General features: G+C 36.8%; 1 protein-coding gene across 1 annotated transcript in view; it reads right to left on the bottom strand.

Annotated features, from left to right (window-relative positions):
- The window catches only part of LOC107583211 (cilia- and flagella-associated protein 58-like), a 73,708-nt gene that overhangs the window by 40,026 nt on the left and 6,916 nt on the right, over positions 1-26,766 (bottom strand). The window contains 5 exon segments of the mRNA XM_016269361.1: positions 337-464; positions 12,465-12,561; positions 12,652-12,763; positions 22,805-23,028; positions 25,626-25,766. Of these exon segments, the coding sequence (XP_016124847.1) occupies positions 337-464; positions 12,465-12,561; positions 12,652-12,763; positions 22,805-23,028; positions 25,626-25,766 (702 nt within the window).

The following is a 26,766-nucleotide window of genomic DNA, read 5'->3' as shown; positions in this document are numbered from 1 at the left end:
AAGAGAAGAGAAGAGAAGAGAAGAGAAGAGAAGAGAAGAGAAGAGAAGAGAAGAGAAGAGAAGAGAAGAGAAGAGAAGAGAAGAGAAGAGAAGAGAAGAGAAGAGAAGAGAAGAGAAGAGAAGAGAAGAGAAGAGAAGAGAAGAGAAGAGAAGAGAAGAGAAGAGAAGAGAAGAGAAGAGAAGAGAAGAGAAGAGAAGAGAAGAGAAGAGAAGAGAAGAGAAGAGAAGAGAAGAGAAGAGAAGAGAAGAGAAGAGAAGAGAAGAGAAGAGAAGAGAAGAGAAGAGAAGAGAAGAGAAGAGAAGAGAAGAGAAGAGAAGAGAAGTTTTCTAGAGGACCTTCAGTTGTTTAGTCTTTTCTCGGAGTGTTCGCTGATAAACCTGTAGTTTTTCCGCTGCTTCTGGACCAGGCTGCCGAGCAAGGATGTGTTTTAGCTCAAGGTAAAGTCTCTCTTTCTCCTGTAACACAAAGTAAAACAAAATCAAATTAATTTTAAACATGCAGCACCAAATTTAATTTAATTTAATAATTTAATTGAATTTACAATTACATTTTTAATACAATTTTAATGTATTTTTTTATTTAATTTAATTTAAACATGAAGTACTGTAAATCAATTTAATTTTAATTTAATTAAATGTAATGTAATGTTAAACATGAAGTATCATAAAGCAACACATTTAATTTATTTTTTATTTAATTTAATTTAAACAAATAAAAATGTGAATGTAATTTAATTTAATTTAAACAAATAGTCCTTAACATATAACATTTTCAGTATTGATATTTTACTTTATACAAACAGTGAAAAATCCCAGTGCTGTTATTCTAAATATCTTCGAATGGAATTGAGGAACATAACTAACTCTACAAACTCCACTCCGATATGTTAAAAATGTGTCAATCTTTTTCTCTTGAATAGACTTCAAAGGAGATATTTGTTAGTTCAGGGCGTGAAATCTCTTTTACCATTATACGATCAAAAGCAATGATGCTATTTTTCAGTGTCACATCACAGGAAAAAAGCTACAGCTGGATTCAGGGGATTGACAGCTAATTCATTTAGTAAGCAAGTGTTAATTATCCAAGTGTGTGGAGGAAAGAGAGATGGATAACTAACACTCCATCGCAGCACTGACCATGTAATGGCACACTCACACATACATATATATGGATCATCAATGAGTACTGACCAGTTTAAACTCATCAATGCTAATAAATGCAGACTGTCTGGAATCTAAAAGGATCACTAATATAAAGGCTCTGAATTTTCAAAGGAATATAAATAATGTGCCACAGGAGAAATCACGAATTCAGGGGGTTTAGGACGACTGAAAGAAGATCGTTCATGATCAAAAGGACCAGCATTCAAAATGAAGACACACTCATGGCCTCAACAACCACAAAACAGTTCTTTGTCTCAAACGCATTACTGCACACAGCACGTATCCCACACACACACATTATAGATTTATTGCAAAGCTGGAAGCTTAACACATTTTTCCTCTGAATCTCCCAGTATTTATTTTTTTCAAGATATTTTCTGTCCTTTTTCTTTTCAGCGTTTCTTCACAGCCACGGTGGCCGTCTCTTCATAATTTCATCAATGGTGAAGTGAGTGTGATAGAGAGCGAGTTAGCGAATGAATGATTTATGACTGAGAGGCATCTGGACTTTAATACACCGACTTCTATAGGATCACAACAAGGCCGAGATCAAACCAGTCTCAGACTTCACCTTTCACCAACTGTGTCTGTCTTAAACATCTGCACTCATGGCACTTTATCAAAGAATGCATCACTTCAGCATCCGAAAACATTTTCACGGCCCTACGTGGACTGAGCTTTGATAATGCTAATGCAGTTACACGCGTCCTCGACGGAGACACAGCAACTTGTCTGTTTATCTCAGACCCATGCTTTTTGTCTTACTATATTTATTATGAATATCACACCAAGACACTGTCAACATGCATGACAAATATTTTGGGGCTTCATTTCTCAGAGGAGATGTTTTATTGGTTAGTCTTTTGTGGTGCCTCTTGAATACAGATCTTAAATGGAGGTTCAATACAAGTTAAGCTCTATCGAATTACTTTTCTCTTGACTGTTGTTGATCACAGACCTTCCTATCTGGGCAAATCCGAGTGCAGTGTGTGACATTGTTGGGATTTCTTCTGAAACTCTAGAAGGGACACATGTTCAATTACTAGTATCAGTTTTTCAGGAGAAAACATCGTTATGTTTTTGTGCATATTTTTTTGAATATTGCTTAAAAATGTTGGAGAAAATTCCCCAAATGCGCATAAAAACATGCATGCTTTCTTAAAATGGATTAATCGTTTATTTCGAAAGAAGATACACTAACAATCAAAGGTTTGGGGAGAGCAAGTTTGTTTGTTTGTTTATTTATTTATAAAATGTACACTTCAGAAAGGATGCATGAAATTGATTGAAAGCATCAGTAAAGACATTTACAATGTTACAGAAGATTTCTATGCTTTTCATTTGAACTTCCTATTTATTAAATAATCCTGAAAAAATGTATTGTGTATCACCACAAAAATACATAGCAGAACAACCATTTTCAAAATTAACAATAAGAAGTAATGTTTCTTGAGTACTACTTAGAATAATCACAATAAACAGCATATTAAAATAATTGATAAAGGATCATGTGACACCGTAGACTGGAGTAATGGCTGCAAAAAAATTCAGCCTGCTTATCACAGGAATAAATTATATTTAAAAAATATATTAAAACAGAATCTCTTTATTTTAAATTAAATTAATATTTCACAATATTGCTATTTTACTGTGTTTTTGAAGAAGTAAATGCAGTCTTCATACAGGCCTCGGTAAAAACATATAGATCAAATGATCTACTACGAAACACTGGCAAATATACCTTCTTCCATAATAGTTAAAAATCCCTTTTGCCTACTGAATAGAAACACTCCATCCATAAATACAATACTGTGATAATAATCCATCCTCCCGGGGGAAATGACAAAGAATATCTGGCTTTTATCAAATGACCGCACCAGGGGCCCTTCAAATCCTTATCTTTCCATATTCTCACTCACTTTCTTTCTCTTTCACTGCATTTCCATCTCTCTCCCACAAACTCATATTAAACAGCATGCCTACAAGTCATCCTCTTACGTAAGCATTTTTACACTTTACTTACAAAAAAAAAAAGAGGAACAAACAGGAAGTCACGTCGCTTAGCCTCATCTTGACTTCATTTCCTCTATGTCTGACTGAATAATCATAGAAGCCTATGTGACACGAAGAACACTTAAAGTAACTAGAGTAGCTCTGCTGTCCCTGTTCAGCACGATTGGTAGATAAGTGCGATTTAAAAGCAAACAGATGTTCTGTGTGTCACTCCATTCAGAGATGAAGAAGACATGCTGTGACTGGCAGTGACGAGAACACGCTCAATTTTCACACCCCCGCAACAGTTTTCTCTGCCAAAGAATTCGGATGACAATTGTACGTCTACCGGCTTCTGACCTGTCTTACGACGGAGACATCATCCCTTGACAGCTATAGAAGATTTTGACAATCACAATGACATTATTTTGCTGTTGGTGCTCATCATAAATGAGTGGAGGCAAGTCTTTGTGATTTCAAGCAGTGGGTCTCAATTGGTGGGTCAAAAACAGCACAAACAGAAAAAAAATATCAATGAATGCTATAGATATCTTAAATTGTAAAGCTGGCTTTAAAGAAATTAACTTAACTAAAATCAACTTTAAAAAAGAGAACTGATTAAGTCAACATTATTTCTATGGCAATCCAGTGCAGGCCACATACTATAATATCAATAAATCTTTAAGTTGTATTTCACCCTGATTATTCCTTTAAATCTTAAGCTTATAAAAATATTTTTTTTTGTCCATTTTAAAGAGCTAACAAGCAAATCAAATCATGTCCCTGTGCTAATTTGATGTATCCATTAAAATACATTACAATGCAAAACGTAATTATTTAAAAAAGAAGAAGAAAAAAAAGGATTAATAAAGAAAAATTATTATTTTTATAATGTATTATTTTAAAATGTAATTTATTCACTTGTTGCAAAGCTGCATTTTTTTGCATCATTACACCAGTCATCAGTGTCACATGATCATTCAGAAATCATTCTAATAGCTGATTTGCTGCTCAAGTATCATTTTATATTATTATCAAAGTTTAAAACAGTTGTGCTGCTCATTATTTTTATTTTTTTTTGAAGTCAGGATTCTTTGATGAATAGACCATTCAAAAGTACAAAATTTACAGAATACTGCCACCTTTGACTTTTGATCAGTGCATCCTTGCCAAACAAAAGTAGTTTCTTAAAAAATATATATCACTGACCCCAAACTGTTGAACTTTAGTGTACTTCAACCTAATTAAATAAAATGTAGACACTGCCCATACAGTATATGCAATTTCTCTGTACTTATTACACCTCTAGGTCAGCTGTCCCTGACTCTAAAAACAAAATCACATGATTCAGAAACTGGTTTGTGTGTGTGTAAGCAGCGAGAGAGTTAGGGGCTGTAGTATAGCGTTTGAAAGACAGCAGCATTGAAGGAAGTGCTCACCCATGAGCTTTGGAAATAAGAGGTCACAAACTTTCTCTGAGTGCTGGATCTCCTGCAATACAATATTGCCTTCCTTTCTGTTTTACCCAAATGAAAACTTCAGCTTGGAAACGACTCATCTGTGATATGTTGTATATAGTGTTATTACATTAGCTGTAGGGCATAATAAACTCTGCTGTTTGTTGCAGGTAAAACAGACCTTCCTGTCATACCGCAGTTTGTAATACGATCAGTCACTAGGCCATATCTTGCGGCCGCCATGCATGAATAAATTGTTAACCGCTAATCGCCTGTCCAGTTTTGCCTGCACGAATATTAACTGGCATGAAATGTTCCATGCCTCTTTTATTATCGCACTGCCTCAACACAAATAATGCAACAATTAGAGTCTGTATCTGAGTGAAAAACAGCACCTGCTCTTTGTTTACCATAAAGTGCTACATTGTGAATACTTCAAGATCTATAATGGGTATTATATTAAAAATGGAGCCTGTCTCGCATCGTTTCTGAATCACAAGTGTCCACCGTCTACAGAAATACGCATTGTCTTGACAGCAATGGCTTTTTGCTGTTGTGTCCTAGACGGTGTGATATTGTTTACAATTTTCACTGCAAACAGCTACAAAACAATACAACAATTCCCTGCTGTCTAGTAGCTGTGGTGGGGCTGTTTTAAAAAGCATCAAAGGCAGCCCAAGACTCACACAGCGCTTGAGCTGATACATAGAGCTGAGCTGAGCGACTTCATAATCACACAATGAGTTCATATCTGGAGTCCATTGGCATACTTATTGATTTTTAGATTGGAACTGAAGTTGTGAGAAATTGTATAATGCTGATTAATTTATGCATTCTAAAAGAAGTTCATAGAGGAAAGGCTGCCTATCCGGCGATCCACAGCGCGAAGTTGATGTATTCCCTCAGCAACCAGCACATATTTATTGATTTTTAGATTGGAACTGAAGTTGTGAGAAATTGTATAATGCTGATTAATTTATGCATTCTAAAAGAAGTTCATAGCTGCATCAAACAGAATTGCAAAAATAATATTAAAATGACAAATATTTCCAAACATACAGAAGCACAGAGTCTTTAACAGAATATTTTAAATACTTTTATTTCATGTGCACTATCGTTCAGAAGTTTGAGGGTAGATTTTTTTTACGTAATTATTTTATGCAGCAAGGATGAATTCAATTGATCAAAAGTGACAGTAAAGACATTTATAATGTTACAAAAGATGCCTATTTAAATTTTCTATTCATCAAGGAATCATGAAAAAATATACCACAATGTCCACAAAAAAATTTCAGCATTAATAATAATAATACAAAATCTTGAGTGGCAAATTTGCATGTCAGAATGATTTCTGAAGTATCATATGACACTGAAGACTGGAATAATGATGATGAAAATTCAGCTTTGCATTATTCATAGGAATAAATTGTGGTTTCATGTATTTAAAAATGTTTTAAATTGTAATTACAAAAAAAGAGTTTAAATTGTAATAATATTTCACAATCTTACTGTTTTTACTGTATGTTTGATCAAATAAATGCGTAAGACAAGGTGTCTTTGTGTCTCGGGGAAAAAAAAGTGTATTTGGCATTTTTCTAACTTAATACAATATTTTTTTTCCTCATTATAAAATTAAAGGTTACACTTTATTTTACAATACGTGTACTTACAGTGTACTTAACCAAGAAAGTACTGGTAGTGTAAGGTAACTACATGGGTTAAAGTTAGATTTAGGGGTAGGTTCAGGGTTAGTACCTAGTTATTACCCAGTTATTGTAATTGCTATAATAAGTTATGTACATAAAATGTACATGGGGAACAGGACTGTAAAATAAAGTGATACCAAATTATATTACCAGAAAAATACTAATTTGAGAGACATTTAACTAAAAGAAAATTTGCAAAATGCTGGGAGGGGAAAAAAAACAGTGTGCAACAATGCAACGGGCAAAGACATTAATCTTATTGTGTAAATATCTTTACTTTATGAAATGAAACACTGCATGTCTCTGGTACAGCCAGAGCCGGATTTACGCATAGGCATTCTAGGCACGTGCCTATGTTCGCTCGTCCAGGGGGGCCCAAACACAGTGAAGAGATCTATAATATTTTGTTATACTATGGGCTATCTACAACAGTAAAAGAACTAAAACCAAAGAAGACATTGAGCAAATAAATATAACAAACAATAGGGTCAAAAATGACAAACTATTTCCATGTCTTCCAGCTTTTTTATGTAGGCTATGGAAATCACGCTTTCTTTCTCCCAGTCTCTCTCACAAACGCACACACAGTGCAGACACGCACTCGCGCACACAAACGGAGACGCGAACAGAAACTTCTTGTCAGCGCTGCCCCACGAATTTATCAATAAAATAGTTTTGCAGCTGAAAAGCTACATGACATTTCTCAGTAGCGAGGTTCTTGAAGCAGATTAAATTAAAGATTCTCTATTAGTAGACGCTGCTGCTGAACACTGCTGAGAGATGCACAGACGCAGGTATTCACACACGCTTAATATCTCTCTCTCTCTAAAAACTGCATTAGCCTGCATATCAATGGCTCAAGCCTCCGTTATTAGCTCTAAAATTACGTTTTGGAATTTGCAAAGGAAGGTTTGGGATGAGGTGCGTAAAAATTTAGTTCAACACACGAGATTTCAGGACGTAAACATGTCAAATGTCTTGAAACAAATCATCTGAACAATGTCTTGATGTGTGATTGTAACTCCAGGCCGTTAAAATTATTAGAGAAATAATGCACTCCCGAAGTGGTTATTATGTGGCCACGTCGCCGCGCCTATTAATGGAATGGTCTTTCTCAGTTCTCAAATTAATTAAGAACTACATTCGATTTTTAAAGTGTAGTCTGCTAGTTTCCTGGTCCGAGTCTTAATCGTCGTTCCCCGTTGCTGTGTGTATGTGTTCCGTGTTCCTGTGGATTATTAAAGACTGTGTTCCTGTGAATTCTCCTATGACTCCTCGTTCCTCGCTCCTCGTTGTAGTAGAGCAACCGTGACAGAAGACTCCACCAACAAACAGTTTATTGCATGTTTTTTATTCGAGTGCAACAGTTTTTGTGCTCAAGGACCATACCAGACTGTTTCTTGCCCTCGCCCCTCTCACCAGCTACCCAGACGACGCACTCTGCGCATTCTATGATGCCAGGCTGAACCCCCACGTGCAGAGCTGCTGTAGTCCTAAGATAGTCCTCGAGCGGATTTCGCCGCCTTTGCAGAGTGGATACTGGTGAGAAACGGATCCCCGTTATCCGTCTGTTCCGAGGAGGATCTCGCCAGTTCCACTCTTGACCCAGAGCCCAGCCCACCATCTCCCCGCTGCATGGAGCATCAGCCCGAGCCCACCGCTGATGGAGAGCCTGAGCTCACCACGGCCGACAAGCCATTGCCGCATGGAGCGACAGTGCAACTGATCGCGCCGGAGCTGCAAGTGATGTCAGTCAAGGTGCGAGAGCCGGCAACCGAGCCCACCATGAGGGAGAATGCCACGGACAGTGAGAGAGCGGAGAGGAGCTCTACCCCCTGCACTGTGGCTGAGGGTGAGCTGATAATGAATCTGAGACTGCTGGACTGCAAGGGAGAGGTTATAGAAGGGGACCTCATCGACTGGGATGCTGATCTGGCCCCTTTCCTCCCTCCTGCTGCGGAGCCCTCTATCACTCCTGTTCCCACGTCCCACCCAGTGAAGTCTCCTGTTTCCATGTCCAGCCCAGGGAGGGCTCCCGTTCCTGAGTTCAGTCCTGAAAGCCCGGAGGCTCACAAATGCCTGCCCTCCCACCTGCTCCTGCTTCCTCCTCCACTGTCGTCTGCAGCCCCTCTGCTCGCCCTCAGCCCACTATCAGCAAGGTGCAAGCTCCGCTCCTCCAGCGTCGCCATGGCTGGGGTATCCCTTGACTCCGCCTCCAGCCTATAAACCCTGGACTCCGCCTCGGCCCGTAGACCCGTCGTCTCCACCATGGCTCCTAGCTCCCTCTTCTCCGCCATGGCCCGGCAGTCCATTAGCTCCGCCGAGCTCCCTCGCCCCTCAGGTTCTGCCTTGGTCTGGCGTCGACCATCCTGCGCCTGGGGACTCCACTCCTCCGGCTGCACCTTGTCCCTTCGTCCCTCCAGCTCCGACAGGCTCCATCCCAAGTTCTCACCCATCCCTCCCTCTCTTTCTACGGCGCGAGGATGCACCTTCTCGGAGGGGGGCAATATGTCAGGGTTATGGACCTGTTTTGTTGTGTCTTCCCTCCCCATGCGCTCCCCGTGACCTAGTTTTCCCGTGTGTTTGATTGTTCATTGCTCCCAGGTGTGTCTTGTCAATTACCCTATGCATTTAAGTTCCAGTCTGTGCAGTCTGTCTTTGTCCGGTATTGAATATGAACGTCTTGTGCTATGCGTGTTCCTGTCTGCCCTGTGTACCCCGTGTAGGAAGGATTAAAGACTGTGCTTATTGTGAATTATCCTGCGTCTCCGCATTCTCTTTGCCCCACGCTCCTCGCAGTAGCTGAGTCGTGACAACTACAGCTTCTGTAAATATCAATAGTGTGATCTGAATTGAGTTTAGGAAGAAAAAGTGAATCTAGTGATGACCTGAAAGAAATTAAACACGTGATTTGATATGATCTGATACTTGAAAACAGCTCATGTCCCAAGATTGAGATCCAGTCTGTTAAAGGGGTCATATGATGTTGCTAAAAAGAACATTATTTTGTGTATTTGGTGTAATGAAATGTGTTTATGCAGTTTAAGGTTAAAAAAACACATTATTTTCCACATACTGTACGTTATTGTTTCTCCTCCATGCCCCGCCTTTCTGAAACGCATCGATTTTTACAAAGCTCATCGGTCTGAAAAGCGAGGTGTGCTCTGATTGGCCAGCTATCCAGTGCATTGTGATTGGCTGAATACCTCAAGCGTGTGATGGAAATGTTATGCCCCTTTCCATAGTGTGATGCCGTGTCCCGGCCAGAGCGAAGAGACAAAAACATTAAAACCCATTATAAACGAGGCATTTGTTGCATCCATTATAATGACTTATACTGTCTTTGTACATGTTGCATTGCATCGTGCCGTGTAAACATAAAACCATATCTGCATTTGTGATCGGAGAAATGACAAAAAAACAAGCACTACTCTACACTGCTCAAAACTCGCGTTTGAATCATCAGTGGCAAATAATTTAAATATGAAAAACATACTTTGCCGGCATTGTAGTCTAGTCTCCTAGGAAACAGTCCTCCATAAAATGTGCTGCACACATCTGGATATTTGGGTTAAACTGTTCCGGAACAGTGTTGTAAATACAACTTAACCACTGATTTCTAGTTGTGTCCTCTTTTGGAAGGCCAAACAAAGTTGTTTCACTTTCACAATGAAACACATAGCGTCACACACGGCAGGCTAGAGTGAGCGGAGGCCGGCTGCTAGAGTGAGCTTGAGAACGGCACGGCTGGCAGATTCGATGAAGGAGCGGCTGGCGGGCTTGCGGCAACCACATGTGACGACCCCGGGCTGGACTCCGCTTCGTCCACGGTGAAAGCCGATCCGGCGATCCAGAGCGCAAAGTTGATGTATTTCCTCAGCGACCAGCACGGATCAGCTCTAGGCATGACGAAGCGGATATCGTCCTCTTTTGGAAGGCTAAACAAAGTAGTTTCGCTTTCACAACGAAACACCCAGCGTCTCGACATGGCGGCAGCAACAATACTACAGCGAGAGTTTTCTTTGCGTGAACATTTGGGCGGCATTATGCAAATCTTCCCACATCATGACATAGACATGTGGGGGCGTGTTAGAAGGAACCGTTTTAGGTAGACGTGGTTGACTCTTAACTTTCATAAAGAATGTCTCTTTGGATTTGAGACTTTAGTCTTTGCAACTTTACAGATCTTCTTAATGCACAAAGAGCTTGTAACACTCCAATGAGAAAGGAAAAATTTTAATCATATGACCCCTTTAAGCTAAATTTGATCCAGGCAGTGAAATTAACCTTTTTAAACTGGCTGTCTGTCTGATGTAAATGGCATTTTGAAAGCCCATTTATTCATTTCCACTGCATCTCAAGCTTAAGAGCTGAAGTGAGAAAAAACTCTTAACACCATCAAACTGAACATTACAGTCCATATCTACCCATCTCATAATGGTGAAAGTAAAGTGGACAACTTCACTTAGAACATTTTGTCTGTCTCTTTCAGAAAAACTGTGAACTTTTTCAACTTATTTTTTCCCCACTCAGTTCTATAAGGTTTCTGATTAGTTGCTTTGGTGCCAGCATTATAGTCTTCAAACAAACAAACCCAATTAAAGAACCTTTTTAAACTGGCTGTCTGTCTGATGTAAATGGCATTTTGAAAGCCCATTTATTCATTTCCACTGCATCTCAAGCTCAAGAGCTGAAGTGAGAAAAAACTCTTAACACCATCAAACTGAACATTACAGTCCATATCTACCCATCTCATAATGGTGAAAGTAAAGTGGACAACTTCACTTAGAACATTTTGTCTGTCTCTTTCAGAAAAACTGTGAACTTTTTCAACTTAAGGTTTCTGATTAGTTGCTTTGGTGCCAGCATTATAGTCTTCAAACAAACAAACCCAATTAAAAATCTCAACTACAGAACCAAGAAAGCATAAAAAGTAACCCTAGTCGCACCAGCAGCACCTCTCTCTATTCATAAACTAATCAGAGATTCCAAGTGCATTTATGTAAACAAATGTTGCTCCCTCAAGAAGCTACTTGAGCACCTGCTACATCTGTGAAATCACATTTGCTTCTAGTCTGAGCAATGAACAGCACAGATCACTTCATTACAGTTTATGGAGGGCCCTTTGAATACTAGAACATACACAAGGACAAAGAGAGGAAAATGACTGTGGTTCATGGTAGTGCTAGACTACAATGCAAGTAATGTATGGCTAAACGTGTAAATGACAGACTTGGCTTGTTGTGTAATATTGAATTGAATGGCAGGGAGATAATGACTCTCACATACATTCAAATATGTCTCTCTCTTAGCTTGCAGTACTTTAAAAATGGACTCCAGCGAAAATGACTAATTACAATGACTAATTTTTAATTTTTTCTATATTTTTTTCTAACATGTTGGTGTTGTACCTTTCACTTTGATGTTATAAGTTGCACTGTAAATGCAGTAAATACGGCTGGATAAAACACAAACTGTGTCCATCTTCATTTCAGGCTGCAAAGCAACAAAATGTTATTATTCTAAAGAGGGTGATCCTTTTCTATAATGACTGTAGTTATCGCTAAGATTTCTTTACAAAATCAAGAAAAAAGTAAAAACAGCAATGTTAGTGAAATATTATCATATATTAAATAAACTTAAATAATAATAATACATTTAAATTGTCTACTATTTTAATTTACATCTGTGATGTCAAAGCTGAATTTTCAGCACCCATTATTTCAGTCTTCACAGTTTTCATCTAATATGCAGATTTGGTGCTGAAGAAACATTTATTATTATTATTATCAAAGTTGAAAACCGTTGTGCTGCTTAATATGTATTGTGGAAACAATGTTTTTTTGTATTCTTTTATGAATTAAAGAACAGTATTTATTTGCAGCCTTGTATATTATAATTGTCTTTACTGTCACTTTTGATAAACATAAATGCAAAAATAAATAAATAAATACATACCTTTTGACCACAAATGTTTGAACATTAGTGTATATAGTTTTTATTTCTCTATTTTCTATCCACAGTCTGACATTTCATCTTCAACTAATGGTATGAATCTGTGGTGAGACAACGACTGGCGAGACAGAAGGGGCACAAGGATTATTCCATGATTAGCACCAACTAGAGAATATTCTTTCCTGTAGCAGAAGCTCCTTCTCCACAACCTCCTGAGTCTTAGCTATCAGCCTCCGCTGAAGAGAATGAATCTTCTGAATCAGTTCAAAGCTACTTGGATCACTCGCCTAAAAAGAAAGAGAAGCAAACTCAAACTGTTTTGGAAGACTGTATTATTTCTACAACTGTTTCAGTAACAAGCCAATGTAAGTTCATACCTCTAGTTTTCTCCAGCGGTGGACATTCAAGGGATTGCCAAGCTCATCCTCTAGAGCTCGACATCTTGTCCTCTCTTTCAGCAGCTCCCTCTGCATATGAAACACTTCATGTCTGCCATCAGAACAAAGAAACACCGGTAGAGTGACTCCGACACTGGTTTTCAGGCTGCAATAAAAGCAACAATAATCTACTAATTTATAGTCAGTCATTTAAAGTCCCTTGCATTCTGGCAGGATGCAACAGCACTTTAAAAATGAGTTTGCATGAGAGGTTCTAAAAGCCTGCACTTCACTTATTCACTTATGCACCACAACAGGCACAAACAGGGATATGCAAACAAGAGGGTGAATGGAAGCGAGAGGGAGAAACAAATCTCTTGGATCTCATATCAACAGGTTATGGCTCACAACATAATCTTAGCTGACCTTTCCCTCTCTGTACCAAACAAGACACTTGTAGACATGTATGCTTTTCTGTAGACTTATGCACATACATTCTAGCATTCGCAGCTATTTTAAGGTTGGTCTATGTACATATTCGCTGAATAGTCTCATCATTTATTAGATTAGTTATGCACAAATTTGGTTTCAAGCTAGATTTTTTTTACATGTTTCGAAGAAAATTTGAGTGGTATTTTCCCATGAAAAATCCCAAATTGCTATGTAGTTAGAGTGTTGCAAGTGATTGCTTATGATATTTTTGTTTCAAGATTGGGTCACTCTCTCAATATACATGGATTTTTTTTTTTTATCATCCAAGGTAATTGTATGCCTGAGTGCTTAGAAAAGTAATGAACTTCTACTTAGCTAGAATAACTTTAAAGGAATAGTTCATCCAAAAATTTAAATTTGCTGAATATTTATTCACGCTCAAGCCATCTAAGATGTAGTTGAGTTTATTTCTTCATCGGAACATGACATCACTTACTGACCACTGTATCCTTTGCTTTGAATGGATGCCGTCAGAATGAGAGTTCACAAAGATAAAACTGATAGAAACATCACAATAATCTAAAAGTAATCCGCATGATTCAGTCTGTCAATTAATATTAATTTTCAAGTGAAAAACTGCATGTTTGTACTAAACAAATTCATCATTAAGATGTTTTAAACTTCTATCTAGAGTCCTCTATCCATAGCTTTCTCAAGTGAAAAAGTCGTCTTGTCTGAATCAGGAGAGAAATATTTAAAGATTTAGCACCCTTTACAAGCAAAAACAGTCCAAAGCCGTTCTAAACAAATATGTCTGTGGATTTTGTGGATTTTGATGTGAGAGGACAACAGGGGATGGACTTTTTCACTGGAGGAAGTGTTATTATGGATAATGGACTCTTCTTTTTGCCAGAAGTGATGTTTTCAAGTTAAAATGCCTTAATTTGTTTCTTAAAAACAAGCTTTTCCCTTCACAAGACTTTAATTGATGGATTGGAGTTGTGTGGATTACTTGTGGATTATTGTGATGTTTTATCCGCTGTTTGGACTCTCAAGGGGGGCGGGACTAGTGTTTCAAGTGCCTGCTGTAGCTGTAACATTTGCCTGTTACAATGTTTGATGTGTTTTCGTAATTATGGACACCTGGAGAAAATATCCCTGTGCTCTGTTGTGCTTTGTTAGATTGCACCCACCTGTTATTTTGCACAACAGCATATTCTGTATGTACACCACACCTACAACGGAGACACTTATGGCAAGTCTAGCTACAGCCAGTGTCTTCCTTTGACCTGCTACAGTGATTCAACTCCACAAATAAACAACTTAAAAGCTCTATCAGCCAACCTATTAGCACGAGTGGCTTGCCAGAGTCTGGAAAAAGCAAATTACACCATTTCAGCCACAATAAGAAAGCCTCTTGAAATACAATACATACAATGCACGCTACTGCAAAATACACATTTGCAGCATAAAATTAATCACCTGAAACCATACTTTCCAGCACATGCAGGCAAACCGCTGGATGGATAACCCCATTTCGTCAAAATTCAAAGATGAGGGATTTGCACTCAAATCTATCGGACGACCCTCTACTTTGTCAAGCGACGAATAGGGGGTACCCCCAACGTCGGCTTATGGACGTGAGGGGGAAATTACCAAACGGCAGTATGTGACGAATAGGGGTGAGACCGTGTTGACAATACAAATGGCAAACTCATCTCTAATGACATCTAAGGACACACACACACACACACACAAATCTTCTTGGAATAGAGGAACAGAAAAGTGAATGAAAGGGAGATAAAATAACACCCTTTCTACACCAGACACGACTGGCACAACACAACATAAGCCCAAAAACCCATTATAGTGAAGCAACGCAACTGACGCTGGTAGGTCCCATGACAGTGAAAACATGGCGGATGTAGTACGTCCCAATTTTATTCATACTACACAAAATCATACCATGTAGATAGTACCTACTATGCAGTATGTTATTTTGGATGAAACGAGTGATTCCGTCTACAATGGAATCCGCGTGCCTTGATGTGACAAAAAATCCCTGACTGCAAACCTTAATCTAAAAAACTGTGTTAAAAATACACTATGGACAAAAAAGCAAACCCCCAAATAAAAAGTGGGGCCATGAAAATCCTTCTTTAAGAGGGTCTTTTAGCCCTTCTAACCTAGAAATGACAAAGAGCCATACTGTAACCAAATGAGAACTCAACCGAAATTATACGATGCACCGTTTAAACAGTATGTCCTAGAACTTTTTCTCTGAAGCAATGGAGAGAGATGGATAATGACAGTGCACAGCTCATTTACCTGAGCGCAACGCAGGTTGAGTTTATGAGGATGTTAGCGATTAGCATGCTAAATTGATCAAAAAGTAAATTCCTTTGGGGGAAAAGAAAACGCTGTTACCAAAATCGTCAGTGTACTATTATTTGTCTAGAAACGCAAGTAAACTGGAGAGGTTGCAAATGTTGTTGTGCTAAAAGACAGGGGAATTGCTTCTAAATGGCATGGATTGATTTCTCAAGACCTACAAGGTCTTTTTTCGTCATTGATGATTCAGACAAAATCAATGTTGTTAGTGTTTGCTATTTTTGAGGGAGAAAAATTGGCATTAGCTCTTGTTTTGGGTTGCTTGCTATCTTTAATATTTATAACTGTCACAACGGTTCTGTTCCAAAACTTACTGAGCTATAACTACAGAGTGTAGCAAATCAGCTCATGGAAAATATGAATAATTAACCATAACTAGTTATAATTAACTATTCATATTTTAGATCCACTGTAGATATTTAGCTGACCATTTCGCAATGATGACTGGCTGACTGATTACTTCTTGCTTATATTATTTTTTTAATTAAAAAAGCTGATATTTTCTATCCCTCATTAGAATCTGAGTTTTACCAGCTGCCAAGAACATGTGTAAAGACTGCATGCAAACAAACTCTATTATCTGAGGGATTGTATCTTTAGTTTGATTGAGGAAAGCGTGTATAATGCCTATTATGGCATGTTACAACTAAGGTTCAAGGTAGCGCAGCTAGCAGTTAGACAATGGTTAAGGAACGTTTATTTAAGTCTTATGAAATATTCATGCTAATCCGAATGGAAGCGGATTGCTGGGAATTTATCTGTCAGGATGCCACTCAACTGCTTTTTAAGTTTCCAGTTTCCTAATGAGCAAGAGGAGGGGAGGAACATATGGTCCTGTTCCGTATGCTTCACCTAGTCCAACCAGAGGTGAATAAAACATGGAGTAGAATTACCACACATGGATCTCTTTAAATGGAAGTATTGTTGACAAATTGTTGTAAATTTTCATATTAATCACAGCAGGAGCACAAATTTTCCCTGAACCAGGGATCGAAATATGCTAAATAACAATTGTTATAACTTGTATTATTATTGATATTAATATTATTATTAAATTAATTTATGGGAACTATGGTACTTTTTAGCACCATGCCACCCTAGTGTGCAATGTAGACTAAATGTACTTTCGAGTAGTATGACAGAGTATGATGTTCCATTCTTGATCACAGTTCACATTTGCTATGATTGACACACAAAAAAAATAATTTTTTCTCCTTTTTTAATTTGTAGAAAATGACATAGTTCAATGATATACTGACCGCTAAACCACAAATGTTCACGCTTAAGAGAGGAAATAGAGTAATAAAGGTAGAAAGGATGGAGGACAAGTGCTTGTGGGCACACTAGAGTGAGCAGAAGCGGCGGGCTTACAGATCTTCTTTATGCACCAAGAGCTTGTAACACTCCAAAGAGAAAGGAAAAATTGCAATCGCATCATATGACCCCTTTAAGACTGAAAGGCTAATATCACTGGTCTATAATAGAGAACTGGATTGCTCATGATGTCATAAAAAGTGAAGCTACCACACCTCTCAAAGGTTTATGCTTTCTAAGGTATGCATCTACAATTGTGTTGTGATATTGATTTTTATTCGTACAGTAGGCTACCTGCAAATGCTTCAACAATGCGTTCTTTAATAGCATGCATTTTGAAGCATTTTTTGATTCTAGTAATAGGCCATAGAATTTGAACTGTCTTGAAGAGTATGAAGTAAATGTTGCTCAATCAGGAAATAAAATATATGCATCATAACTTAGTCAGAGAAATAATGCTGACTGCATATGGATGTACAGACATGAAGCTTATATCCAAGATGACGCATGGCAGACTTCTAATTTCAATACAATAGTGCAATATAGTAAAAAAAGAGGCTTGTATTTATTGTTTATTCAAATCAGTTTCTGTCACAAATACCAGATGTTCATGGTTTTCCTGCATTATTATGTACATGAAGACATATATTTGTGTTTGGTCAATTACCGGTGTCGTCAGTACGCAGCAGACAAGCACCATCTTAACGATTTGAATATGTCGCTTATCCTGCCCAAAAAGACCATAAACATTATGGTCAGATAGCATCTGTAAGTAGCAATTAATTTAAATAAATACTGTATATGCTAAAAACTAATCCTGTGCAACTGATAAGCTAATAATATGCAACTAATAATATGGGGGCCAAGGTTTAGGCTGTCAGTCAATGATGCTTTCTGTGAGTAGGGAATAGCAATATGGCCGCTCAAACACTTCTGGTGGCTTCACCGCCTGATGGCAGTTTAGAATTATATGAGTAATCCAGTCATTTATAGATCAGTGGCTAATATACAGGCTTCCAATCACCACTGCATTTATGCACACAATGGACATTCAAAACAAACACAATGTAAAGCTTTGAATGCACTCTTCACAATTTGTTAATGACAGTAGCCGCAATCTCTATTAGTTATTCTAGCAATTGTGCAGCCCTATAGTTCTACCTTTTTTAAAACTTAATTGGAAGGTCACAACCCTTATCAAAAGAATGCACATGTGAATCTCTCATTTGTAATTTATCTCTCTTATAGCAGATTTAAATGCCTTATGATGATGCAGGATGACCTCGTGTGAAAAGTCTGAGCATGTATCTACAGTATGTATGATTTAAAATGGCATACATTATCATTATGCCCATGAGCCTTGATTGCAATCTCTTTTGAGAAGTAGAGTTCATTCGACTGTCATTATTAAGAAAATGGTTGCATTTACATTCCAATCATTCTCTGTCTCTGTTGAGTGGATGTTGGGAGGAGTTTCCTGAGTGCATCTGAATGCAGTTCTTATGGACCGGATGAGTTTTTGACCAACTTTATACAGCTTTATTTTTGGTTGTATATAGCACAATTTAATTGCTAAGTTGCACAGAGGCAGATAACTATTTGTGACTGAATCACAAGCTTGTTGGCAAGAGTTCAGGGGCCCATGAGTTGACAAACTAACACAGCGATGTCAAGTCAATATCCCTGTAGCACCTTCCACTTCAGTACGTGACAAAAACAATGCAGCAACTCTCCTTAGGTCACTGTACTGAAATAGATTAACTCCCATCTGGATTTGTTAGGATCTTTTTGGAGCATCACTGATGCAGACTATTCTGAAATGTTTCAAGAATCTTTTCCTATGAGATTCCTGAATATCCCTTTATGAAGTGAGATCCATTCCTTTGAGATTCCAGGAAGTTTGTTCAAAAGTTTGGGGCCAATAAGATTGATTGATTGATTGATTGATTGATTGATTGATTGATTGATTGATTGATTGATTGATTGATTGATTGATTGATTGATTGATTGATTGATTGATTGATTGATTGATTGGTTGGTTGGTTGGTTGGTTGGTTGATTGATTGATTGATTTAAAAAATGAATACTTTATTCAGCAAGGATGCAGTAAACTGATCAAAAGAGAACGTAAAGAATATTCCACAAAAATATGAAGCATCACAACTTTTTTCAACATGGATGCTAATTAGTTATTAGTAAATCTTAAGCACCAAATCCGCATAGTAAAATGATTTCAAAAAGATCATGTGAGACTGAAGGAGTAATTGTTGCTGAAAGTTCAGCTTTACAGACAGAGGAAATGGATGCATTTTAAAATCAGTTATAATAGAAAACATTATTTAAATCTGTATAATTAATATTACCCAATATCATTGTTTTACTGTAATTTTTATTTATTTTGTTTTATTTTTTTATTTATTTGTTAATAAACACAGCCATGGTGAGCAAGAGACTTCTCCTAAAAACATTAAACATCTTACTGACCCCAAATTTTTGAATGGTATAAGCAATAGCTCATTGCATTATTTACTCATTCTCTTCCTTTCTGTGGATCGCAAAAGTAGATTTTTACACAGTTCTTGGTATACAATAACAATAGAAAGCATGTCCATCAAGCTTCAAACCAGACCAAAAATAAAAGATACCATAACCATAAACGATTCTGGTAACACTTTAGATTTGGGAACACATATTCACTATTAACTAAGAGTTTTCCCTCAATAAACTTGTAAATTGCTGCTTATTAATAGTTAATAAGGTAGTTGTAAAGTTTAGGATTAAGGGATCTAGAAGGTTGTGGAGAATAAGGCATTAATATTTGCTTTATCTACTAATAAACAGCCAATACGCTAGTAATGTGGATGCTAATAAGAGTCTCATATTCACTAGAAATGTGAAAGCAGCCATTCCTTTTTAATGGATCTACAGTATGGAGCAAAGTTGGTCCTGCCTCATCAGGTGTACTAAAAAAACATACTGAAAGCATTTCATAGGAGCCAATCACACAAAATGTGCAAATGCATTCCATATGCATAATTTATGTAGCATTTATGCCACGAGTACCCTGTTTTTAAGATGATTAAAAAATGGTACAAAGAAGAAGGAACAATAAATAAGAATAAATAAGCACACCTTCTGTTCAGTTCTGTTGTGCTCAATCTAACTGCTCTAATGCAAGAACACATCCTACAGAAGCAGTTTTTTTTTTTTGTATTTGTGTTGCATTCCTCATTTGTAAGTCACTTTGGATGAATGTATAAATGTAAACATTAAGGGATGTTAGTTCCTCATGAGACTTTTTTTTTCATGGACTTCTCCCAGAAACCCTTAAGCCTAAAGGAAATATTGATTCACACCCAGGCACTGATATGCTACAGTCAGCGTCTTTGAGGGAACTATACTGCACTGATGACAGTAATAATTACTAAAATTTGCCACCTGTTTACCATAGAGGCTTGTATATCAGCAGAGATCTTGGCATCCAAGCTCGGCATCAAGTCAACCCATCTGGCACAGCGGCTGCTGACTAGTCTTTCTGAAACCTTACCGCTAGCTCACTGATTCTCACATATGTTTCAGAGTATAGGAAGGACAATGACACGTGTATGTTTTCCGTTAAAGAGTTAAGGGTGCTACAGGGACATGGCTGATTTGAAGAGAGATGTGACTGCTCACGTTTTAGCAGATAAATGCTTTTTGAAGCAAAAATGCTCTCTAAATTGAGAATGCCAATCCAACTGCAGCCGACTAGAGAGTAGCAAATTACAGTTCATGGAAGTGACATAAATTAAAGTCTATGGGTTAATAAAAAAAGAACAAGATCATTAGTTTTCACAGAGCAACACACATTAGTTACATTCTTGAATGAATCAGCCATTTGATCTAATCAATGGACCAACAAGTCACTCGTAAAGACAGCTGCTTGTTTTGTTCTGAAATTAATCGAAGATTTCAATGAATCATTTGAATGAATCTAAAAGTCACTTATTGTTCTTCAGTAAATCAGAGTTGTGAACAGATCATTTGAGTGAATGATTCAATGACTCACTCATAAAGACATTTGCTGAATTCAGAACCACATACTAGTATGCTACTCTTACTATTTGTGACCCAGGACCACAAAACCAGCCATAAGGGTCGATTTTTCGAAATTGAGATTTAGACAACATCTGAAAGCTGAATAAATAGGCTTTCCATTGATGTATGGTTTGTTAGGATATGACATACTGTATATCAATATTTGGCCGAGATACATCTATTTGAAAATCTGGAATCTGAGGGTGCAAAAAAAATCTAAATACTGAGAAAATCGCCTTTAAAGTTGTCCAAATGAAGTTCTTAGCGATGCATAATACTAATCAAAAATTTGGTTTTAATATATTTACAGTAGGACATTTACAAAATATATTCATGGAACATGATCTTTACTTAATATCCTAATGATTTTTGGCATAAAAGAAAAATCAATAATTTTGACCCATATAATGTATTTTTGGCTATTGCTACAAATATACCCCAGCGACTTTAGACTGGTTTTGTGGTCCAGGGTCACATTTTATCTTTCTATGGTAGAAATCGTAAGAGTTGTAGGTTAGAACATGGTTTGGAATTCAGCAAGTCACTTGTTTTATTCACAAACTAGAGCTGTGAATGAACCATTAGAGTGAATGATTCAAACTCATAAAGCTAAAGACAGGTTAAAGTTAGAACTGCATATTCTGTCAAATAGTTATATGGCAGAAACAGTAAGAGTAGTATGTGATTCTGAATTCAGCTGTAGTCACTTATTTCTGTCATGAATCAGAGCTGTGAAAAAATTATTTAAGTCATTTGCTTGTTTTGTTCTTGAATAAACGATTCAACAATTCAGTGACTTGCTCCTAAACACAGTTTTGTTGCTCCTGAATCTGTGTTTTTGAATAAATCAGCCACTTGTTTTCACTTATTTTAAACGTTTGAATGTATATAGAGATTTTTGCTCATTTAAGTGGTTGATAAAGATCTCTGAAATGTAGCAAAAAACGAAGAAGAAACTTTCTTTCTGTGGCTGTCTCTCTGGAGAAAACCTTTGGTTAAATGAATTAAATAATTTTGGGCCGATGGACATTTCAGTACATAATTCAGACTCTGACTCACTGAATATTTAGTGATTTTGCATTGGCTTGGGAGATGGAGGAGAATGTGAGTTCATCACCACCCCTCGTGTTACTAAAATAACCAACAGAGGGTTAGTAAAACCCATATAGATCTGGTTTGACTTTAGTTGTGAGACCTGCCAGTGTTTTCAAGCATTCTCTCATTTTCCACAGTGAGCTGTTGTCACCTCCTTTTCACTCAGCCAAGAACTCCATTAAAAGTTATTTTTATCACACGTCTTTTGTGGCCGAAAAAAGTGACTGTTATTGAGAGTGGTGAATTACAGCTTTTGAAAACATCAATAAACATCTGGCGGGGGGTCAATAATACTGACGAGCATTATCTGACAAGCACTCAATTAGCTCCGTCTCTTTGTGCTGTATGTACCTGTGATTGAGGCACAATAATTATGTCATTATACCTCTAAAGAGTACATGAGAGTTGCAGAAAAGTGATCAAACTGCTTCCATGATGCTATAGAGCAATAGATGTTAAAAAAATAAACTAATAGGTGTATATAAGTATGATGGTGAATCATAAAGTGGTTCAAAAGTGATTCACTTACACAACATTAAGCCAAATTACTTTCATAACACCAGCATATTACAGTCCACATGAACCGTAAACAGCTTTCACACCAACCAAGCGAATCGACCTCTGACGTCAAGCATGCTTTAGTGTGAAACTGCTCTAACCCTACTCTTAGTGTGCAAAGTCAAACCGAAACACTTCCATATGCGGACAGATTCTTTGCAAAGGAATTACATACTGCAGCAACTACACCCCCCGTGTGTTACCTGAGGTCCTCCACATTAGAGACGGTCTTGTTGAGGATGTTCTTAAATTACAAACTGCAGCAACTACACCCCCCGTGTGTTACCTGAGGCCCTCCACATTAGAGACGGTCTTGTTGAGGATGTTCTTTTCTCGTCTTTGCTTCTTGATCTCTAGCTTCAAGAGTCTGACATCCTCCAGTCTTTCATTGTACTGAATATCACCCTTGTTCATGATGGACTGCTGGATTTTGATCTTTTCGTACAGTAATGCCAGTGCCTCGTTTCTCTTCATCAACTGCATCCCCAGGAGGTCACGCTCATTTCTCACCTTGTAAATGAACACATAAACATATGTGCAATCAATACACAAATGTAGATAAAAGACAACATACTAAAAAAGTATAGCAGTAGTCAATGCAAAAACCAGTGATATTAGCTAATACATCCATTCCTTTTATTTTATACCAGCTTGGTACTGAATTTCTGGTACTTTTAACACCTCTTCAAGCATCTGTGAGAAAACCATCAGAAGTACTTTCACTTCTGACTGAGGTGAGATGATATATTATAATAATAAAAAGCAGGCCTATGAAGGGCCGTACAAGCATTAATTCATTCTGGTGCTCTCACACACTTATATACTCTTTTCACCTACATATATTTATATTCTCACACACTTACATTCACCTTTCACATACATACATTTTTGCTCTCATAGTCACATATTTTAGTGCACACATTCATACATTTTCCTCTTATATTCATAGGTATTTACGCACACATTTATACATTTTGCTCTTATGCAAATGTATTCAAAGTATACATTTAATATTATAAATAACAGAATTAAAAATTTAAATCATTTAACATTATAAAAATAAAATGTAAATTAAAAAATTTTAAAACTGTACTTGAAAAGAAAACAGGATGACTTTGAATAGCATAATTGTATTGTTGTGTTAGGATGAGCTGAGCAGGTATTCCATATGTATTTCCTGGTTTGAGAGTGAGTTCCTGTTTAAAGAGGAAGTAATGGATAACAAAAAAAAAAAAAGGAAAAAAAAGATGAGACATGCATGCATATGAGTGTGAAGTATATATACATGTGAAAGTGACAATATATGTATGTGAGTTATAATGTAGGCATGTAAGAATAACGAATGCATAAGTGCATGAAAGTCAGAATGCATGTATGTGCTGAAAAGTAAAGTTCATATATATGTAAGCAGAAACATATGTATGTGAAACAAGAATGTATGTGTGTGAGAGTAAATATATGAATATCAAAGGACAATGTATGTGCGTGAGAGTAGAAATATAGGTATGCGAAAGGAGAAAGTAAGTGTGTGAGAGCGCCAGAATGAATTATGGCTTGTACGGCCCCTCATACAGGCCAGTGTTTTCTGCAAAGATTTGATGACTCAGCAATGCTGGTCTTTTCAGGATAATAGCAAAAAACTTCATGCAATTTGACAAATGTTGTGAAGGTTTGGGAAAATGTCTTATAAAGAAGTTTTAGGGTCTTTTACTTAGAGGTGTTACTTCAATGGATTTCAATAAAACGTTGGGGGGGAAAACTGGAAGGCCATATACAATATATTTGTGTGTGTGTGTGTTACTCTACACACCATATATACTAAAAGGATGTTATGTAAAATGGTAAATTGACATTCTTTCTGAACTTTCACTAAACTACACCGTATGCACAAAATTCTGCAATGCAGAAATGTACAGCTATATGTGTATTGTATGGTATGTGCATGGTAGTTGTTGCATGACAGACAGTATACAATATGGTTTGGAGAGCTCAGGGATGTACAGACGATGAAGCTTTATTAATGTGCGTGGATAGCCAGAAGAGTGTGGAAACTGGTGTCAGCAGAGGCAATTTGGACAGAATGCCCTTTGAATGGGTTAACCTTTACCAAAGAACCAATGTCAGCAATGTACAGCAGCAGATATTAACATTACATTCACTTTATGATCTCTAATAGTGACCCAACTGACTTATCAAAGATACTGTAAAATATCATATTACTGAATTTGTTAAAAATGTAGTTATGCAGCTTTTTCCATAAAAACTATGTAAAAAAAAATGTAAAAAGTAATAGCATATTTTCTCTATGCCTTGAGTCTATGTGAGTGTATATATTTTAATCAAATAAGTGAAAAAATACACAATATTAAATACATTTTCTAGGTAAAAACTATTTAGTACAAATAATTATAATTTTTAAATCTTGAATACCATGATGTTTTAATGGGGTTGTTGACTGAATGTATTTATCAGAAACCTGAATTAATATTGTCATGTCATGAAAAGGTAAACTTTAAAAACACTTCTGACTTTGATACACAAAGATAACGTCAACATTTTCTAAAATATTGTTTATATAAAACAAAACAACTTCACTACTTTTTTAAAAGATATATTAATAAAAGATTATGGCAAAATTCTATATATATTTTTAAAGGAATTTTAGCTTTTAATTAAGCTTTTTTCCTTAAAAACATTCTCCAGACATCACCTAGACATTTTAGACCTTAAGCCTCCCCAAAGAATATAAAACAAAACTTTAAATGAGTAACTGAAAATATGTTCATCGTAAGATGCATATTCAGGTTGCTGTCTGTATAAATATATATATATATATATATATATATTAATCCGCTACAATATATAGCGCTAAATGTTTCAAAATGCCAAGACCAATGTAGGCCTCCCCAGTGACTCAATTTCCTTTTGCTATTTTAAAGAGAGGTTGACCCTGTTCCCGCTGGACTTCCTCAGAAGTGAGATTCCAGATCTAATGACTTTTGAGTGAACCTAGATTACTGTCTCTTTCATAGTTAGCGGAAACAGCCCATTGAAGAAGGAACACAAGGACATGCAGACACTCCCTGAAACCTTCCACCTGTCTGTACCTGATCAAGCTCTTTTTTCTGCCAGATCTTCTCAGCATCAGCCTCTGCTATGATCTTCAGCAGCTTGCGTTCTTCTGCCTCCTGTTTCTCAATGAACTGCTTCGTCTCCTGAGCCTGTTGCCTCATCTTCTGTAGCTCAGCCTGTAGGAACAGGACAATCAACGCAAAAGAGAACAGAAAGAAATTAAAAACATAACTGAGAAATTATCTCTCTATAGGGTTTGTGAGTTAGTGAAATGCTGGAAGACTTTCCAAATGTATAAAAGCGATAACATTTTAGAAAGGAAAATTTAAGGGAGAGATGGGAAAAAAAATAATTAGGCTGATTCAAATTATGAATAATACTGCCATTGTGTGAATAATATGTAATCATGTTATCTATAAAAAAAAGTAATCTGATTATCAGCATTTTAAAATGTATTATAACCGAATTACAGGTACTTCATTTTTTTTTATCTGATTATGTTATCCAGATTACATGTAATCACTTAATACCCAGCACTGTATAAAGTGATTACATGTATTAAATGATCTACATTGTATTGTAAATTCTATATATCAGATTTTTGTTTTATGTATATATTCTCTCCTCTCAAGATTCAAGATTAAAATGCACTTTATAAACATGATAAACTGGTTTACGTTGACAAAGCATTAGTAAACATTACACATACATGCACAATAGATGCTCTTTATAGTGGTTTGCATAAGGAGGATGGAATATGTTGCTGATTTATGTGTAGTGCGTGAGGTTCAAAAGTGCAGTTGTGTTTCCATCTCATTTTATGTGCAGCAGGAGCACAGCGTGTGCTCCTTCAGCAGCGAGGACTGTCTGCGTCTGGCTTTCTTTGTGTCTATATGCTATGTTTGCTGAGTCTGTAAACAGTCAGGAGTTTAAGTTCAGGGTTGGCCATGGTAGTCAGGAATTCTTTTATGGTGTATTATTCTATTACAATTTCCCTCATTTTGTTGTAATATCCGCCTGGAGTACAAAAGAAAACCTGAAATAAAAGTGGACTCTAATTACTCTCCTATAAATGTCCCTGGTTTCATTATGTGCAATTCATCAGCGCATATAAAGAATACAATGTTTGTTAGTCATTCATCAAAATATAATAATATAATAATATAATATAATATA

Source organism: Sinocyclocheilus grahami, unplaced genomic scaffold (genome assembly GCF_001515645.1).
Source record: "Sinocyclocheilus grahami isolate Dianchi unplaced genomic scaffold, SAMN03320097.WGS_v1.1 scaffold51.1, whole genome shotgun sequence".
Lineage (NCBI taxonomy): Eukaryota > Metazoa > Chordata > Actinopteri > Cypriniformes > Cyprinidae > Sinocyclocheilus > Sinocyclocheilus grahami.
Note: the sequence above shows the minus strand (reverse complement) of the source record. Positions and strands in the feature narration are given on the sequence as shown.